Raw genomic sequence first — 20,645 nt, forward strand, 5'->3', positions numbered from 1 at the left:
CAGGACCACCCCCCGTGTCCCACCCTGTAAAAAAAAATGGGGACGGGGGAGTTAGAAAAAATGAGTAGGAGGAACTGCTTCTTTAAATCAAACTTCTATTTGTCTTTATGTATAAAGCTACTGGAACGCACTGCCATTTGAATTCTGTTAGAGAGACTCATAAAGATTAAAGTGTAAAATAATGAAGTGGCATGCAATGATGTAAACAGAGATATAGATAGAGGCTTCAATACAATATATCTACACAGAATTGTAGTGTCGTTACTATGCCCAATACACACATGCTCAGAGTCCTGTGCTATAAAGCAGGGGTGCGCACACATTTTGCCCTGCGCCCTCCTGCCTTCTCTACGTTACTACTTGCGCCCCCCCCCCCCCCTTACCTTGTCTCAAGCGTCAAATGACGTCGCGGGGTCATATGACGTCACTCCTTGGCGTCATTTGATGCTGCGTTGCCATGGCGACACCTCGCTCGAAGCCGTCTGACGCACGGTAAGAAAGACTTATGGAGGCCTCGTGCGGTCCCCCGGTATTTACTTTAAATACTTTGGGGGAAGAGCGCAGGGCCCCTACAAAATCTCGTGCCCTCCCCCCCCCCGTTTGCGCACCCCTGCTATAAAGAACCGTTCATACTCAAGGTTAGCTCAGCAACATGCACAGCTTGTCTGTGTCACTTTAAAACCGTGTTCAGCCCTAGGCCGACATTGCGAGTGCTGGTCTGAAATGCCTGAAGAGGAATCATACAATAGGCTCAACACAGGACATTCAGGCCTTGCACCATCACCATGGTAACCTGCAAACTGCCAGTGAATGTGGACAGGAGATAATATCATAACACTGATTAATGGGGACCTCGTGGTTACCAAAGGATTGTGATGGCTACAAGACTTTAACACATGATGTGTGAGGTGTCCGGGAAGATCTGAGCATGCTCTGCCCTGCCGGTCTTTTGCAAACAGAGACAGCGGGATGGGCAGCTACAATAACAATGCATTCTTATATAGCACAGACATAGCTTTACTATTAGAGCAGGGCTGACCAACTCCAGGTTTTCAGGATATCGATTAAGCCACCTGTGTTGAAGAAGGGATATCCTGAAAACCTGACCTGTTGGTGGCCCTTGAGGATAGGAGTTGCCCAGCCCTGTATTAGAGTCAAGGTGCGGTAAATCCCTTGCTTAAGAGCTTGCAGTCTAACTTCTAATACCTTAGGTGCAGGGAGGTGAAGTAACTTACTCAACGCACCACTAAAAAGGCATGGAGTCTTAAATAATGGCATGAGGTTTCAGCAGCGCCAAGTGTAGTTACTGAGCTCAAGCCCCATCTCTCTCTATGTATAGTTACAATAAGGAGGTCACACCTGTTACTGCAAACATGCACTGAATGCTAGCTATACATACAGCAATTTATTTCCCTGGGCAATATGCTGAACACCTCTCCCTCCGCAGGGAGCCTACAGCCCTAGGTCGTAGCTACGCCCCAAAAATAAATACTCATTGCCTTAGGCGGGGCAGGGGGGGGGGGTTGACGTCCTGCACTCCCATGGAGCACAGAACTGGATCTGCACTTATGGCGCATGGAAGGGATGACTCCTCCCCTTCCATGAATGAGTAGGCGACCACGTGACATCTTCGGAGAAGCGGTCACGTGGCCACGAGGGCCGGAGGGGCCACTGCACTCTGGCCCCACAGCCCCTCCGGTTAAAACTACTCTGGGAAAAAAAAAACCTTCACATTGAGGGTTATTTAGTAAAGCAGTAATCCCCCCAGACTGTGAGGTTAAAGCTGCAGACCAAGCAATATCCTACATGTGTTTTTTTTTTATAAATCAGTTCTGTACTATGAGAAAATACTTGTAGCAATTTTTTTTAAACAACTCTGAATTACATTTTTAATGTATTATAATGTAACAAGCATTTTTTGTTTCTATGGCAACCATTTACAAAGTCACACCCCTTCCTCTTCTGAAACAGGCTCTAGCACACCCCTTTTTGAGCTCTGCCCTCTCTCTAGCAGTGCACCAATTGTATCTAGTGACTGCCTGGTCACATGATCTTCCCCACAGAACTTTGCATCTTCGGTCCTCTTCTGCTGCACTGACAGCCATTTAGTGAATCCCTGAGCCAAATCTTCGCTGATCGATCACAGGAGAATGGATTGATCGGTAACAGCTAATTACTTATCATTGTGTGCCTTGTATTGATGCGCATATTAAAGGGAAAATGTAAAAAATAATAGCATGTCCTTCTCTTTTTATTTTTTTCATCCCAAAAATGTTTATCTAGTGTTAAAAAATCATGGTCTGTAGTGTCTGAGGTTCCCATGGTAACGTTTACATTCCACTGGGCTCTGGGGAGAGCTTCATTTTAACCTCCCTGGAACTTAATCTTCCAAACGCTTATATTTCCTGAATGAAGCATCGGATTTCAATAAATAAAAAAAAACGCTTTGGAAAGGACAAGAAGAGATCTCTTAGTAAAAAATACAATGCCCCCAAAAAATGGTAATCAGTGCAGGGTTGCTGCTTTAAAGTGACCCAGCTTCATTACGTGGGCAAAACTGGTGCAAAATACATCATCTCTTTAACGGGATTTTCTTTCCGGTACATTTTGTGCTATTTTCTCTCTCCAGATTTTTAACCGAGGACCTCTATAAAAAAACAAAACCCAATATGCCTATATATCATGAAGAGGAAAAGTTTGGACCGTTGACGTGATATTTTTTCGCTCTCCCACCTTTAGAAACACCTTGAGATGCTATTACCAGATAGGAACAAGCTTGGGGGAACCTGCGAGAAATGTGTACGGTACCATATTCTCTGCCCTCATTTGTTGAGATGTAGAAAGCAACTCGCCCCAAGAGACCTCTAGTTCAGGGGTGGCCAACTCCAGTTCTCAAAGGCCACAAGCAGATCAGGTTTTCAAGATATCCCTGCTTCAGCACAGGTGGTGCAGTTGAAGAGTGAGCCCCTAATTGAGCTACCTATGCTGAAGCAGGGATATCCTGAAAACCTAACATGTAGGTAGGTCTTGAGCACTGGAGTTGGCCACCTCTAGCATAGATGCACTGACAGGAAGTTCCGTGTCTTACTGACGGGAAGTTCCGTGTCTTACTGACGGGAAGTTCCGTGTCTTACTGACGGGAAGTTCCGTGTCTTACTGATGGGAAGTTCCGTGTCTTACTGACGGGAAGTTCCGTGTCTTACTGACGGGAAGTTCCGTGTCTTACTGACGGGAAGTTCCGTGTCTTACTGTCGGGAAGTTCCGTGTCTTACTGACGGGAAGTTCCGTGTCTTACTGACGGGAAGTTCCGTGTCTTACTGACGGGAAGTTCCGTGTCTTACTGACGGGAAGTTCTGTGTCTTACTGACTGGAAGTTCTGTGTCTTACTGACGGGAAGTTCTGTGTCTTACTGTCGGGAAGTTCTGTGTCTTACTGACTGGAAGTTCTGTGTCTTACTGACGGGAAGTTCTGTGTCTTATTGTCGGGAAGTTCTGTGTCTTACTGTCTGGAAGTTCTGTGTCTTACTGACTGGAAGTTCTGTGTCTTACGGACTGGAAGTTCTGTGTCTTACTGACGGGAAGTTCTGTGTCTTACTGACTGGAAGTTCTGTGTCTTACTGACTGGAAGTTCTGTGTCTTACTGACTGGAAGTTCTGTGTCTTACTGACGGGAAGTTCTGTGTCTTACTGACGGGAAGTTCTGTGTCTTACTGACGGGAAGTTCTGTGTCTTACTGACGGGAAGTTCTGTGTCTTACTGACTGGACGTTCTGTGTCTTACTGACTGGAAGTTCTGTGTCTTACTGACGGGAAGTTCTGTGTCTTACTGACGGGAAGTTCTGTGTCTTACTGACTGGAAGTTCTGTGTCTTACTGACGGGAAGTTCTGTGTCTTACTGACTGGAAGTTCTGTGTCTTACTGACTGGAAGTTCTGTGTCTTACTGTCGGGATGTTCCGTGTCTTACTGACTGGAAGTTCTGTGTCTTACTGACTGGAAGTTCTGTGTCTTACTGTCGGGATGTTCCGTGTCTTACTGGCGGGAAGTTCTGTGTCTTACTGGCGGGAAGTTCTGTGTCTTACTGACTGGAAGTTCTGTGTCTTACTGTCGGGAAGTTCTGTGTCTTACTGTCGGGATGTTCCGTGTCTTACTGTCGGGATGTTCCGTGTCTTACTGTCGGGATGTTCCGTGTCTTACTGACGGGATGTTCTGTGTCTTACTGTCGGGATGTTCCGTGTCTTACTGGCGGGAAGTTCTGTGTCTTACTGGCGGGAAGTTCCGTGTCTTACTGACGGGAAGTTCCGTGTCTTACTGACGGGAAGTTCTGTGTCTTATTGTCGGGAAGTTCTGTGTCTTACTGTCGGGAAGTTCTGTGTCTTACTGGCGGGAAGTTCCGTGTCTTACTGGCGGGAAGTTCCGTGTCTTACTGACGGGAAGTTCCGTGTCTTACTGACGGGAAGTTCTGTGTCTTACTGACGGGAAGTTCTGTGTCTTACTGACTGGAAGTTCTGTGTCTTACTGTCGGGAAGTTCTGTGTCTTACTGACTGGAAGTTCCGTGTCTTACTGACGGGACTGTTCCGTGTCTGACTGGCAGGAAGTTCCGTGTCTTACTGATGGGAAGTTCCGTGTCTTACATTGAAATACTAACTGCAGATCACCGCACCAAACAGTCCTTCAGCGACAAGCACTTACTTCCTTAACACCTCAATCTCATTCTCGATGCTGGTCTCCTTCCCTTCCAGTGCTTTCTTGGGGATGCACTTTATGGCCACCAGCTTCTGGGTCTTCTTCTCCTCTGCAAGAACAACTTCAGAGAAAGCCCCACTGTGAATGGAAACACATGGAAGAGAGACTGACACAGGGCTCACACCAGTTGGCACACAGGGGCGATACATTGTTACATATCCAATTTACCAGACAGAATGTTCCGGACATAAACTACTTACAATTTGCCTTTAAGGCACAGGACGTTTTATTGATTTATCCGAGTGCCATGGAATTGGCCCTGGGGCTCAAACGTTTTTTTTTTAACCACTAGATCAGGGGTTCCCAACAGGTCAAGTTTTAAGGATATCCCAGTCTTTGACTGAGCCACTGATTGAGCCACCTGTGCTGAAGCTGGGATATCATTAAAACCTGACCTGTTGGGGGGGAAGGGGGAGGTGGGTCTTGGGGACTGTAGTTGAGAACCCCTTGCACTCGGTCAACCCATCTCCCTCATTACCTGTTATACGTTCTGTGCAATTTGTACCTGTTCATTTCAATATATTTTGCTTACTTTCCTTAAGAAGAACCTGTATGCTGAAGATTGTGATACTATTCACCGAGAGCTCTGTTATTTAGGGAGCTTTCAAGACCTCACAAATGATCGCAGTTAAATTGTAAGCTCTTCAGGCCAAAACCCTCGGTGCCTGGTGATATCTGTCAAAATGATATGTTATTACAAAAAACTTTGTTATTATAGCCGTGTTTTAAGGCTGGGGCTTCTCGTTTGCTTACGCAAAATAACATTACTGTTCCTAATAATAAATCGGCAACTTCCCCAAACATTCGACCAGAAAATTCGAGTTTAGAAAAACATGTAGAAATCAGAATCATTTCCTGTTGCAGTAAGCCTAAAATAAACAGAGAAAGCCAAAGGCCCACATTATCTAAGCAGTGCTTATCCACACTGGGAGACAGGGTTCCTAGGTGTCCAGTATTGAACCGGACGGTCCTGTATTTGCACACTCTGTCCAATAAAATATTAGAGGTAATACTGGACATGTATGTGTCGTGTATTACCTTTCTGCACATGTATGTGTATACCGGTATTACCTCCCAGGACATACTTGAAAACGAGAGGTAACCCTCCATGTATTACTTCCTGGTAAAACATTTTATAAATAAAATAAAATGAATAGTGACCTGACCGGCTTGGGGGGCCGCGGGATTTCCTTGAGCAGGGATAGAGCAGGGCTGCTGCTGGGGGGGCTGGGCAGTTTCCTCCATCCTGATTGGCTGCATTACCCAGCAGCAGCCAATCAGGAGAAGGTGTCAGGAGACTGGGGGTGGTCCAAGGAGAGGAGGAAACAGCAAGGAGCAGTGAGAGGGGTGTGTGTGTCTCAAGCGCGTCGCACCTTTCACCATTGTGTCCAGTATTTTTGGAGAAGCCACCTGGCAACCCTACTCAAGACTCGAATAAGGTGTCCTATAATATTTTTTCCTTATATTAGTGCTTAAAGTGTAAGCACCGCTGTACAATAAGTTTTATATATGCATGATGTGGTGGGTGTGGGAGTTTGAGCTAGCTGGGAATGTGTGTTAACCAATTTCTGACTGGTAACAGTTGTATGGAGGTAGGTGGCACCTCCCCCCAGAGCTCACTCCTCCTCACCTTTTTAACTTGGGAGGTCTTTTCACTTTGCTGCAAGAACAGGACCTACTATGGTTCTTTCCCCTCAGAGGTAAAGGGAAGGGTTCACTGTGTAGTGTAGGACCTGCATTTTTGGTTATACCTTGATGTTTGGTATGCAGGCTTACAACGCTTTGGCCAAAGGGTTTAACGAAATAACCAAGTAATTATTATTATTATTGAAGTATTTAAACTTTATACTTATTACCATATATGTTTTGTCAATAGGATGTAGCATTGGGCACTCCTGTCTTTTGTTGTGTACAATAAGTTTTGTAGGCACAAAAACTCCCTGCAATCTAATTTTGGTTACACAAGATCACAACGAGCAGACACCAGGATTAAAACCAAGCTCCAGGGTAATTGTCACTGTCTTTACTTACTGAGCCACTCTTTCAGCCTTCTGGTGTAGATCTGATAAGTATAAATGGCCCTAAATGTTCCAGCCCTAAGGAGGTCTCGGCAAATATTCTGGATAAAGAACAGGTTACTGACTCCGTCCTTAATTCCCACTGTCCCAGGCATCAGAGAGATATCAGATCTCGCCGATAGAGGAGTTCAGATTGCTTCAATTCAGTGATAGTCCATCATGCACACCCCAATTCGCTATAGTTCATGCCCATCCCAATCCTCTATAGTTCATGCACATCCCAATCCTCTATAGTAGGGGTGTGCAAAATAAATGCCGGGGATCGCGCGACGCCTCTGTAACTGTACTTACCCTGCCTTCCAGTGACGCGTCTCCATGACAACCCAGCGTCAAGGTCACATGACATCACGTTGCCATGGTAACATGGCATCATATGACCCCGCTGCTTCATTTAACGACTGAGCCGAGTGGGGGAGGGCTGGAGGGGTTGAGGCGTGAGGAAGGGGGGGGGGAGCCGTGAGGAAGGGTGGGAGAGGAGATAGGGGGGTGCAGGGAGTAAACTTTGTGCACCCCTGCTCTATAGTTCATGCACACCCCAAGAAATACACATATAAAGAAATGGATATTACAGTAACTCATTTCTGCCGAGACAAATTTGTCAATTATCAAGGACCAAAAAAAGTAAGATTTGGCTATTCTGAACCCCTCTGGTAGCGAAGGAAATAATGATGCCTTGCTTTAAGCAGTATGTATTAATGTTCTTATTCTGCATTTAAGAAGAGGATTTGGGACCTAAGTTTACAGTAAATAAAAATATCACTAGTGATACATTTGCATGTCTCAAGACATGTCTGCAACTCTGGGCAAAGATCCCATCATCACTTAGTGCTTCCACCGCAGCCAGGGATTCTGGGTCATGACATGCAAATGAGCTAGTTTGAATGGCAATGAAATGCATTATAAGTTATACAATAACCGTTTCAACTGGTAGAGCAGCTGTTACATGGCTGAGGGATTTCCCTTTATCACAGCTCATTCGTTGTTAAGTAGAGCCGTGCCCTCAATGTTTAAGGGCATCCTTGCCACTTCCGCTTCATAATTAGATCTTAAAACCCATTTGTCGCCCATGATGGCAAGCGTCCCATAGAAGCAGACAGGATGCCAGTGTAGATACAGCCCGTCTCTTCCTTGGGCTCTGCCTTGTTAGCCATAAAAACATGCAGGGTTTCCAGTCAAGCTGGAGCTTCCCAAGTGAAAAACTCCAGCCTTCCTACTTCAAAAGGAAATGTAGCGTCTCTCCCCAAGAGGTCCCCCAGGGCGATATCTTCCCTGATAGCTGGTCAGCAGGACCAGCTGTTTCCTAATGTAAAAAGGTTCCCTTGATTAATGTTCGTCCGTTCTCTCCTAGGCCCTTATATCTTCCCGGCTGAAAATGATACAGCGTTATAAAATGAGATGGCAGATACATCTAGTGATTCATATGGTAACCATGCCTTGTTTTATTTATAAGCCAATGTTTTCAGTACTTTTTTATTTGGTAGGCTTTATATTAAAAGAACACCACACAATCATATGCCTCTCTGTTATCTCTAGCAGTGCAGGGGTAAAGAGAGAAATATTTCAGTAGCCCTTTAACCAGTAGACACTATAATGTATACCCTGTTCATTTATGGAACTGTATTTGTAACCATGTATTATTTGCCATTTTAACTCTGCCCAGGACATACTTGAAAACGAGAGGTAACTCTCAATGTATTGCTTCCTGGTAAAACATTTTTATAAATAAATATAAATAAAATATATAATCAAATAAAAAGATCGCTTGTGAGCACATTCATATGTCTTAGACAGGTGTGCAACCCGCCTTTCACCATTATCACCTAGCATACAGGGCTTCCACTACAGTAAAGGATTCTGGGCAATGGCATGTAAATGAGCACAGTGTCATATATATATATATATATTTAAAAAAAAAAATATATATATATATATAATATATATACACACACACACACTAGCACGTTACCATGAGATGTATGAAATACTGTGTCTGCGTGCATCACTTTTTAATGCGTCAAGTTTTTCCGCCAAGGGTAATTTGGTATAATCTCCTATAATTTAAGATATACGTCAAATGTTACGGGGTTATTGCATTTGGTGCATATACACAGGAATGCGAGAGGTGAAGGTAGAAGGCTCTTCGCTTTGTACAATTGCTCTATGAATCGAAGGCAAAATGTATATACCTGCGCCTGGCAGCGTCTATGTTTAATAGCTGCGCTATTTTCGGGTATATCGATCTGTGTGCGACGAGAGGAGGAATTTATGGCGCGAGTGGGAGGAGTTCGGGGCGGAGTTACATTTGCATAGTTTTGCAGGTCTATGCCTTAAATCAGGCCTGCACAACTCCAGTCCTCGAGGGCCGCAAACAGGTCAGGTTTTCAGGATATCCCTACTTCAGCACAGCTGGCTCAGTGTGACTGAGCCACTAATTCAGCCAGCTGTGCTGAAGTAGGGATATCCTGAAAACCTGGGCTGTTTGCGGCCCTCGAGGACTGGAGTTGTACAGGCCTGTTTTAAATTATACACGGCTTGAGTTCTTTTTCTTGACAATTTTCTTTGTTGGTTTTCTCCGTCATCTTAAAAGGTGGCGCAAGTCTGTGGCGTAGATAAAGCCCAGCAGCTCGCACTCTTGGGGGGCCCGCTCTCTAGGGTAACCATATTTGTCACCCACTGCGCATGCGCAAATCTGCCAATCTGCTCGCCGACTGCGCATGAGCGACCGGCAAAAAGTACAACAGTAGAAATGCGCTTAAAAAAACATGTCGTATTTCTGACAGAAAAAAAAAATGCTAATTATGCTGACGCAGCGAAGACAGTGGCGTAACTACTGTCCCGGTATGCCCTGGCACGTCCCCGGGTCCCAGCACGGGGTGGGCCCGAAGGAAGTCGGGACCCTCCCAACTCGTGACGCGCCCCCACAGGCTTCCCCACAGCAATGAAACCGATTGCCGTGGGAGAGAGCGGGGCCTCATGGTGATCCGACGTCACGGGACGAGGGCCGGCAAGTGAAATGCCCGGGGGCCCCTTGCGCTAAAATTACGCCACTCAGCGCTGACCACTTTCTTGATGCATAGGCTTCATGAAACACAAATCAGGATTCATTTACTGTATGCTGTTTACATGGTTGTCCAGTACAATGAGAGATCAGGTGAAGGTGTTCCTCCTGTGCATTCCCCAGTCGCCCTTGGGACAGAGGTATACTCCAAGTCCCCGAAGTAGGCCTCAATATATACTGACACAGCACCGAGCTATACTCATCACCAAGATACAGCCATTCCCATAGGAATAACCTGGTTAGCAAGAAGCATCGACAACTGAATACTCTTATTTCCGGGTACAGAAGCTGCAGTGTGAGGTTTCTATGGGGTACTACTGGCATTTTAGTAACAAACTTACACCTCCAACAATCACACCCCGCTATGACAGGTGGCAGGTAACAACCTGTGCTACTCTTAAATATATTGCATCTAATTTGAAACAAGAAGTCCCCCAGATCGGCGCCGCGTCAGTCCAAGCTGCGGTGATCCCCCAGTTCCTGAGATTCCTTTTGAAATTCCCTTGCAATCATTTTTTTGTCTGTAGGGGAAAAATGTGCAGCTTTGAAGAGCAGCCAAACTCCTGATCCATCAGTATGATAAGAATCCAGTCCTGTTTTTTCTGTTCCCTTCTGCTAGCGCTGGTGTGGTCAACTCCAGCCCTCAAGGGCCACCAACAGGACAGGTTTTCAGGGTATCCCTGCATCAGCACAGGTGGCTCAATCAGTGGCTCAGTCAAAGACTGATATCCTGAAAACCTGTCCTGTTGGTGACCCTTGAGGATTGGAGTTGGCCACCCCTGTGCTAGCCATTTAACAATTTTGGTAAAAATTCTGAAGGCAGGCGACGCGGATCATTACCTCACCGTGATCACCGCTGTTAGTTAACAGTTACAAATCAGTTTAATGAGCTTATACAGTACCTCCAGGTGAGATGGGCTTTTAGGCTAGCCTGATGTATCAGCGCAGAAATGCTACCTCCTGTCCACTGTCCCCCCCTCCTGTCCACTGTCCCCCCCTCCTGTCCACTGTCCCCCCCTCTCCCCCCTACTTCCCCCCCTCCTCCTCCTCCCTCCTTCCCCCCCTCCTCCTCCTCCCCCCTCCTCCTCCTCCTCCCCTCCTCCTCCTCCCCTCCTCCTCCCCCCCCCTCCTCCTCCCCCCTCCTCCCCCCCCTCCTCCTCCTCCCCCCTCCTCCCCCCTCCTCCCCCCCTCCTCCTCCTCCCCCCTCCTCCTCCTCCCCCCCTCCTCCTCCTCCCCCCTCCTCCTCCTCCCACTCCTCCTCCTCCCCCCCTCCTTCCCCTCTCCTCCTCCTCCCCTCTCCCCCCCCTCCCCCTTCCTCCTCCCTCCTCCTCCCCCCCCTCCCCCCTCCTCCTCCCCCCCCCTCCTCCTCCCCCCCTCCCCCCTCCTCCTCCTCCCCCCCTCCCCCCTCCTCCTCCTCCCCCCTCCCCCCTCCTCCTCCTCCCCCCCCCCCTCCTCCTCCCCCCCCCCCTCCTCCTCCCCCCCCCCTCCTCCTCCCCCCCCCCTCCTCCTAGCGGGAAATTTAACTCACGGGCAACGCCGGGTCTCTCAGCTAGTGATGTATATAATAGAATGGGAAGCATCAAATTCTGTGTTGGCGCATCATGAGTAGTCTAATCCAGGGGTCTCCAAACTCAGTCCTCAAGAGAAGCCAACAGGCCGGCTTGTATGGATATCCCTGTTTCAGCACAGGTGGCTCAATCAGTTGCTCAGTCAAAGACTGTGCTGAAGCAGGGATATCCATAAAAGCCGGGCTGTTGGCGGCTCTTGAGGACTGAGTTTGGAGTTACCTGATCTGCATTAAACCTCAGAAAGCTGATGTCCAACAACCCCCTGGGGGACACCTCCAGCAGAAAAAGAAGATTGATCACGTTTCTGTCTGATCGATACGAAAAGAAAGCAGGACAGATATTTCCAGACGCTTGCTGCATACCCAGATGTGTGAACTTCCAAAGACTGAGAAATTCGTGAGATTAGGGGGTTCTGGCAGCTAAAAAAAATGGCAGCTCAATGTAAAAAAAAAAACGGACATGTGCATGTATGTATATCTTTATTTATATAGCGCCCACTGTGTATTCAGCGCTTTACATGGACAATAGTGCAGGGAATTATAATACAGTACATGCAACACAGTTAGACAATAAGTAAGGAAATCCCTGTGCCGGAGAGCTTACAATCTAATCAATGAGACTCCAATCAAATCATGCAGACAATGATGCAGGGGGTGGGGGGATAATCAGTGAGACGGTCTGCAAATCTGTGAGAGTTGTCAGATCTGCGTAGTTTGGGCACTGAAGGGGTTATAACATCTCCGCAGTTTCCCTCTCCTTGCTGTCTCCTCTCTGCTCTGCCTCTCCCTTTGTAGTTCTGCTGGATTGGAAGTCTGACAAAGCCATCTGCCTCCATGGTAACAGAGTATAATTCTCATTTATTTTTAGGAAAGCATCACAGTGATTCCAATGCATATGAAGGCATCACAAAGCAGAGATGCCCTAGAAGGCCCTGGTTACACATGCGTCATACAATCTAACAGCGCCTGTACTAATGAGAAGCTTAACCCTGCCAATGCCAGTTTATAGGGTCCATTCTATTAGGGATGCCAAATAGTGGGGGGTTAAGGAGGGGTTTTCTTCCTTTTTAAAGCATATTGAAGTTATAAATATTTTTGGGAAGTAGCACAAGAACCTGCCAGTGTTGCCACTTTAGAGATGTCCTTTATGGTACAAGAAGTTCTAGGTATCATAGAAAAAAAGCTCATGTCATTATGCGTGTCAACCATGTCTACCACTGAGTTAGAAGCCAGGGAGCCTGGTTCAATTCCCGGTGTCGGCTCCTTGTGACCTTGGGCAAGTCACTTTATCTCCCTGTGCCTCAGGCACCAAAACATAGATAGAAAGCTCCATGGGGCAGGGACCCGTGTCTGCAAAATGTCTCTGTAAAGCGCTACATAAAACTAGCAGCGCTATACAAGCACATGCTATTATTATTATTATTTCAGTTTCCCCAGGTGACACAAAGATACAATGTTACTAAAAGATTGAGGATTACTTACACCGGTGATACGTCAAGGCTAACTCGGTCTGAAATGAAAATGTATTGAAGGAGCATTTCATGGAAATGTTGGAAGCAGGTGGTATCTGGAGCTGAACCGCGTTCATTTCAGCTCCAGGGGACCACCTGCTTCCCGACATACATAACCCGTTCTTCATGCAGGTTTAAAGGTTCCTGCATCATGTGGGCCAATGAGAAGTCGTCACGGCATCCTATTGGCTTGCCTGATGCACTACATTTAAACCGCCATATTGTTTCAACGTGGAGAGCACAGTACCAGGGGTACCATCCATGGTTACGTATCTCGGGAAGCAGAGGGACGCCAGATCTGAAATGAACACGGTGACGCTCCGGACACTTCCTGCTTCAAACCTAGTCCAAAAATGATGGCGCCGCGCCTTGAAAGCAGCAATCCTGGCCAAAATTCAACCTCGTTTTTTGTACAGTACAGAACCGGGGCTATTTCCAGCTCCAAGCAAAACCCCTGTTTCCAAGATGCTTACAGTTTTGGCGCTGGTGCACTAAACATGGGGTCCGTGGTCGCCTAATAGGAAGTCATCCTATTCAGTCAAAGACTGAGCCACCTGTGCTGAAGCAGGGATATCCATAAAAGCTGGCCTTTTGGTGGCCCTTGAGGACTGAGTTTGAGACCCCGGAGCTGAACCTTTGCCAAAGTTCACGAAGGTGGGGCGGTTGAGACATTCTTGGCTGGCGGTTAAAGTCACACAAAATTCCCCAGCATGCATTAGCCTATAAATATTCATATCAGTGGACCAAAGACAGCGTGATGTTGGTGTTCTGGACCAAAATATGGCACGTTGATGGTAAAGTCTTGGTTATTAATCAGTGCAACTCAATTGAAATAAAATAAATGAGACTCACAGGGTTATTTACCCGTATGATAGGTACGGTCTCTTAGTAGGTGTTCAACCACATAATATTCCTTTAACATCTTTAGCAGCGTTGAAGGGTTAATGCCATATAGATAGGAGAGGCGGGGGAGCACACGTATACAATTATTACAATGTGCAGTGGAATTTTCTTTTCCGATACCCGGTGTAATAGCTGCGATGAACGGATTGCTTAGCAACCTGGCAGATGTGTAGAGCAGGGGTACTCAACTCCAGTCTCCCCCCCCCCCCCCCAACACATTTTCAGGATATCCCTGCTTCAGCACAGGTGGCTCAATCAATCCCTGCTTCAGCATAGGTGGCTCAATCAGTCCCTGCCTCTGATTGAGCCACCGGTGCTAAAGCTGGGATATCCCGAAAACCTGACCTGTTGGGGGGGGGGGGGGGGGTCGGCTGCAGGACTGGAGTTGAGCACCCCTGGGGTACAGACAGACAGCATTATTGATTGATAATTAACCTGCAGAGGAGCAGAGAAAAATAAAATAGGGAAAACATTCAAGCTCTGATTAAAAACGACAAGCTAAAAAAAATAGAGTGAGATAAGAGGGAAGACCCCATTTAATCCGGGTTCTACCTCTGCCTGATCCCAAAGGATATTCTGAACTATACTCTGTTATTTGGCAGGCACCTTTGGCAGTGACACGGTTAAATCTACAAAACAAAGAAAGCGCAACCACCAAAGTATAATATTTAATATCAACAATAAAATGATTCCAAAAACATCTCGTATCCCACTCAAACAACCATCAAAAGCGCCCAATGTAGTCAGGACTCAAATGCGCCCAGCCTCCGGGTGCGTCTGCAGGGCGGGTCGCGTCTCTCTTCTGTAATGCTCGGCTTTGCACATTGCTCGCAAGACACCAGACCTCCGAGATGGATACACTTGCTAACCCCTCCCTTCACTCGCTCAGTTCTTACTCCCACTCCGCTCACAGCCCGCAGGAGTCAACCGCTCACTGGACATACCCCCTACGCGTTTCATAGCAGGCAGGCTATTTAGCAGGTCTGAAAAATGATATGTAGATCATCTTCAGCCCTTGTCGACCAACTGCTGGATGAAGCCTCCCCAATAATCTTCAAGGTACAGCGGTTTTAAGCCTCTCTTGTCCCCATTGTTTCAACAATTTTTCTGATGTCATCCTCCCATCTTGCTTTTGGTCGTCGTCTTGAACTTTTAATCTCCCTTGGAATCCAGGAGAGTTCCAGCTTTGCCCAACAATGGTCATTTCTTCCTGCCTTATGTCTGACCCACTGCCATTTCTTCACCCGTGTGATGATGTCACAGACTATGCTTTGGTTTCAAACTCATTCATTCTTTTTTCCCGTCTCTTCGGGTAATACCCGGCATACATCTCTCCATACTTCTTTGCATTATCTGAAGCTTCGGAATTATCTTCGCACGTCCGTACGTGAGCACGGGCAGAATACACTGGTTGAAAACATTCCTCTTGAGGCACAGTGGAAGGTTTCATTGAAAGATTGTCTTATTTCTTCCAAATTTCTCCATCCCATCATAATTCTCCCGTTGTTTCATCCAAAAAGTTCCCATCCATTGTTATATGCCGGCCAAGGTAGACATAGTTTTCGACTTCTTCTAGTTCTATTCCATTTGTCTTGATCTGTGCAGAGTTGACACATTTGTTGAACATCACTTTGGTCTCGCTGAGATTCATATGGAGGTCACCTTCTTACTTGCTTCGGCGAGTTCTTCGAATATATACACATTGTGATGGAAAGGGGCCCAGGGACCAGCATAATATAGGTTAAGCCCGGCTCCTGGCCATAATATCCTGGAGCTACCCTGCTTTAATATGCCCGGTAGCACCAATCATACCCTGTAACTGTAATTCTTTATTCCTGGGTGTATTAAACTGTACCCAAGTATAAAAATTTGATTGTGCACACTGTAAAAGTGTAAAGCATAGCCAAGGTCTCTGGACATGTGGGGCTGAGAACCCCTTTGTGCAGCCCGCATGTCCGGAGACCTGGCAATTGCTGGGACTGGAGGGGGAGGAGGGGTGCAGGGAACAAAGGGAGAGTGGCTGGGGCGGAGATTGGGCCGGGGGGCCATCCACCCGAACAGTGGTTTGGCCATTCCCCCAGACATTGCAGCGACAAGCTCAGCGGGGAAAATCCTGCCAGTCGGGGAAAGTTGCTGAGCTCCCGCTGGTAGGGGCTACGCCCGATGGCCCGTTCATATTTCCCTCCAACTCCTTTAACTCGCTTGCGTCCCGCTTCCATCCCTGATTGGCCAATGCAGACGAGCCCTCGTATCCTGATTGGCTCCCGTGCGGCATCCACGCTGTGTTCAGGTTACGGCCTCATCTACCATGATTTCCTATGGCAGCAGGGAGTCTATGTAAGGGGAACCTTATCAGAGTTCCAAGTCTCAGTGTGATCCCAGCATGGAGGTGGAATACGCGATGTGCTCCGAGGCTGTGCCGGAGACTCCAGAAAACGAGGCTGGGAGACTATCTGAGCGGGATAAGATTGTCACTTGCTTACATCGCCGGATCAGTTTAAGATTCTTGTTTCCATATATATTCACGTGACTTCCACAGTTTTTTTAAATATATTATTTGAGACGAATAAACTACTAACCTGTACATTGTTGGAATTTAGCCGTTCTAATAGCGTTAGGGCAAAGCAGTAACAAATACAACTTCTACAAATGCATTTCCTTCCTTGTTTGAGTTTAGCGATTCATCAATCCCATCAGTCCCCTAATGCCTGTATGTCCCTTTCCTTTACTATTTGAGTCACTATAGACTTTTGTTTTGACTCTTCTTGCTTTCGTTCCCTGGTATGTTCCCCATCTCTCTGGTTCTCATTTACCTTCTAATTGTCCAGTATATTTCTAGTCCCTGGCTGAGTGTGCATACTTGTAGCTTCTAATAGGAATGATGAAAGGTCCATATGGGAACTGAAACATTGTTCCTCCTCTGCTCTTGACTGTCCCATTAAATGGAAAATTGCATCAGGAACTTGTGAGTAGAGATGTACTTGCTGTACCTCTGTCCTGGAGGAGACCGGCATGTTGAAGAATTTGTCCACGTTGTGTCGGCTGCACAAGCCGGATGCTCCTCGCCTGAAACTATTTCCCTGCACTTTAGAACTGTACATCCAATAGGAAGCTACAACTGATGAGGATGCAGCTTCCTATTGGCCCGAGATTTGGCAGTCGCTTTGTTTCTCATTTAATCCCAGTAACTTCACTGTTATGTATCTCAGGAACCAGGGAGTCCCCTGAGCTGAAAATAGTGGTGTTTAGCTCAGGAGGACCTGGGAGGGGTGGGGGGCTAATAAAAACAAACACGGGTAAGAGGAACTGGTCCTTTCAGGTAAGGTATTTATGACCAATTAAGATGTGTTTGTTCCACTGGAGTCATTGTTTCCAAAAACATAAGTAGAATTCCTTTTGGATTCCTTTGTAACTAGATACTAGCAGATAAAGTAAATCCCTCTAGCACTAAAAATGCACAAAGAAGCAACAGGAAAAATGTCCTTCCAGAGTCTGCTCACTAGAGTATTTATATTGTTATTGGCAGCTTACAAGAGAATCAAATCTGTATCCCATATTCAAAAACACCTTCAGAGGCACCAGTAGAATCCGTTAGAACAGAGTTGGCAAACTCGGTCCTCAAGAGCTACCAACAGGTCAGGGAGACTGAGCCACTGATTGAGCCACCTGTGCTGAAGCAGGAATATCCTGTAAATCTGACCTGTTGGTGGCCCTTGAGGACTGGAGTTGGCCGCCCCTACTTTAGAACCTACAGCATGTAGACTGATAATCCCATCTCCCCATCTCCATTGTCCATTCGTCCAAACAGCCCAGGAATTTCCCAGCACTGCTAAATTTAAAGCCCTGCTCAACAAACTCCGCAGACCTCCTGTTTCTCCACACCTAGGGCTTGTCATGTGTGCCTTTGATAAGGAAGCAGCTGTCCGATAAGTGTCCCGTTTGCTGAAAGTTGTGAAATATCCCAGACAGGAGCTGCCATCTCCCATTCCTGCTAGAGCAATAATTACATCGACAGCATGGAACAACATCGATAAATGTAAGGGCCGCCCAATCTTGGGTTGAGAAACGAGAGATAACCCGACTAAGAGCCCAAGGAACATGCCATTGGATAAAGTGTGTCCCACTTCTGAAGCCGGTGCTTTAACCTCTTAATAATCAGAGAGGTCCAAATTAAATGGCATCTTTGTTGGGTCCAGATGTGAACCAGATTCTCAACATAATAAACACATCAGTAACATCTGGACACACCTATATTTCTGTGTATATAATAGGGACATGCCTCTGCTCACATATTCCCCTTAATGCCATGCTTTCAGGATCACAGTGTGCTTTTAGAAGTGCAGTGTGTTTGGGTGGGAGGCCTTAATGGGGTGTCAAGTGATATATTTATTGTAGGGCGCACTGTTTTCCATACTAAATGTTCTTGGCAAGGCCAACCCTGGCCAATATATAAATATTCCTAATCTAATGCGTTTAAAATGGATCTCTCTTCAACATGTGTACCATGCGAAAGCCTTTAGTTACATAACCGGAGCTACTGCTACTGGATATTGTCTCAATGATGATACAACAGTGTGTTTGCTGCAGACAGCAGTCTTAGTGAACCCCCTTTGCTGCAGCCTTGTCAGTAAGTGGTTAAATCATATCTATAACCCCCCCCCCTTTGCCCCCCATAGCCCTAATTGCCAGTTTGCTATGCTGAAGGCTGTCTCCTCTCTGCTCTGTTTGTCTCTACAGGACTCACACATCTGAAACCTCCCCCGCCACCTCCACCATTCATCAGTCCCCAGCCCTCTCAACGTGCAAGTCACGCCTGCAATCTCACCTCGTCAGTGCAGCATTTGTATATATTAGGGTAGTGGCGTCTCCTCGCACCCTATGCACTTACACGCAAACTCCGCTTCACCCCCCATCAAATATGATATGTACCAGGGGTAGCCAACTCCAGTCACGAGCAACCAAAAATGTCAGGTTTTCAGGCCATCCCTGCTTCAGCACAGATGGCTGAGTGAAGACAGGGATATCCTGAAAACCTGACCTGTTGGTTGCTCTTGAGGACTGAAGTTGGCTACTCCAACTCTATACTGTATTTGCTCCATTGTATTCTGCAAGTCTCCCTTTATTCCATCTAGATACACGCTCGAGACACACACTCAAGACACACAGACACGCTCAAGACACACAGACACGCTCAAGACACACAGACACGCTCGAGACACACAGACACGCTCGAGACACACAGACACGCTCGAGACACACAGACACGCTCGAGACACACACACCTCTCGATCTCTCAGCTCTCATGGGGTTTCCCATGGGGGTTTCCTCCTCTCTTTGGCCCCACCCCCAGGCTCCTGACACCTCCTCCTGATTGTCTGTATTACCCAGCAGCAGCCAATCAGGATGGAAGAAGCTGCCCAGCCCCCTTGCAACAGCCCGGCTCCCTCCCTATTCTGGAAATCCCACGACCCCCCCAAGCCAGTCCGGTCACTATGTCCATTGAGGTAATACCGGTATACACATACATGTCCAGTACTACCTCTATTTTTTTCCTGGACAGCGTGTCCAAATACAGGACAGTCCGGTTCAATACTGGACCCCTGGCAAACCCTACTTAAGTGATAGAATCAACTCATGTTACCAGCAGGCATTGGTTGTGAAACATACAAACGTGTTCTGTCCAACGCCGAACGTTTGGCCCAAATGTTTGTTCAAAGTGGTGAGAACTCGTGGCTTCTCTGCCGCATGTACGGAGATCAGAAAAAGCCACATTGTGTGATCAGCTTCCTGTAAAAACCGCTCTGCCTGCTATCCGTGTAACATCGCAAGCAGGAGGACAGACCATCCGCTGCCGAGCGCCTCACACATTTACTTATCCTGATGAAACACTATTTCATACATCTACAGAAAGGCATGACGCCATAATGAATAGATAAATGGGCACGCTATACCAAAACTCTCCCTAATATAAAAAAACAAACATGTATTAACATATTTAAGCAGGGATCCCTCCGCCCAGTGTTTTTTTTTTTTTTTTACACTTTAGATTTATCCTTCGGTCCCCACAGTTTTAGCAAAACGGAAGGGTTTAGTTACCAGTGTTTTGTTCCCCTTTAGGGAATTTAAAATGGCTGCCAAACCCGTGAAAGAATAGGAAGCTGCAACATCTGTGGGATTATATTGTGGCTTCCTACTGGACGACCGTTTAATTGTCCACCGGCAACCACAATGGCAAGTATCTCAGGAATAAGGGGGATTTCCAGGAGCTAAAAACAGCATGGTTTCGTTCCAGAAGACCCTCTGGTTCAAACTTTGTAAAAAATAAAAAAATAAAAATCTATATAAAAAATTTGCCAATTTGGTGCATTTTTTTTTTTAACAAAAATAAAATTAAAAAGGCATCAGGGATATCAGAGTGAATGTAATAGTATTATTTTCTGTAATACATCTGGGGCAATGGTTTTTTTGAAGAATGAATACGTAGGGACCCAAGACACACACACGCACACGCACACACACACACACACACACACACACACACACACACACACACACACACACACACACACACACACACACACACACACACACACACACACCACACACACACACCCCCTCCCTCTTCCAGGCTGTCCTAACTGGTAGAGACACACACAGAGCAACAGAGCAAGGGTTAAATGCGCCCCCCCCACCCCTTTGTTTCCCCACCCCCTCCACCCCCTCAACCTTCCTGTGTCACCCAGCAGAAAGCAGAAGTGAGAGCCACAGATTAGAAGTGCTGCTCTC

General features: G+C 46.7%; 1 protein-coding gene across 4 annotated transcripts in view; it reads right to left on the reverse strand.

The window, feature by feature from the left end:
• CAMK1 (calcium/calmodulin dependent protein kinase I) overlaps nucleotides 1-20,645 on the reverse strand; it is a 94,701-nt gene that overhangs the window by 39,637 nt on the left and 34,419 nt on the right. For all 4 annotated transcript variants that reach the window (XR_012788593.1, XM_075574385.1, XM_075574386.1 and 1 more), the window contains exon 3: nucleotides 4,689-4,820. Coding sequence is in view for 3 of the 4 variants with exons in the window: in XM_075574385.1 (XP_075430500.1) it covers nucleotides 4,689-4,820 (132 nt within the window). In the remaining variant the exon portion in view is untranslated. The remainder of the gene's footprint in view (nucleotides 1-4,688; nucleotides 4,821-20,645) is intronic.

This window comes from Ascaphus truei, chromosome 17 (genome assembly GCF_040206685.1).
Source record: "Ascaphus truei isolate aAscTru1 chromosome 17, aAscTru1.hap1, whole genome shotgun sequence".
NCBI lineage: Eukaryota > Metazoa > Chordata > Amphibia > Anura > Ascaphidae > Ascaphus > Ascaphus truei.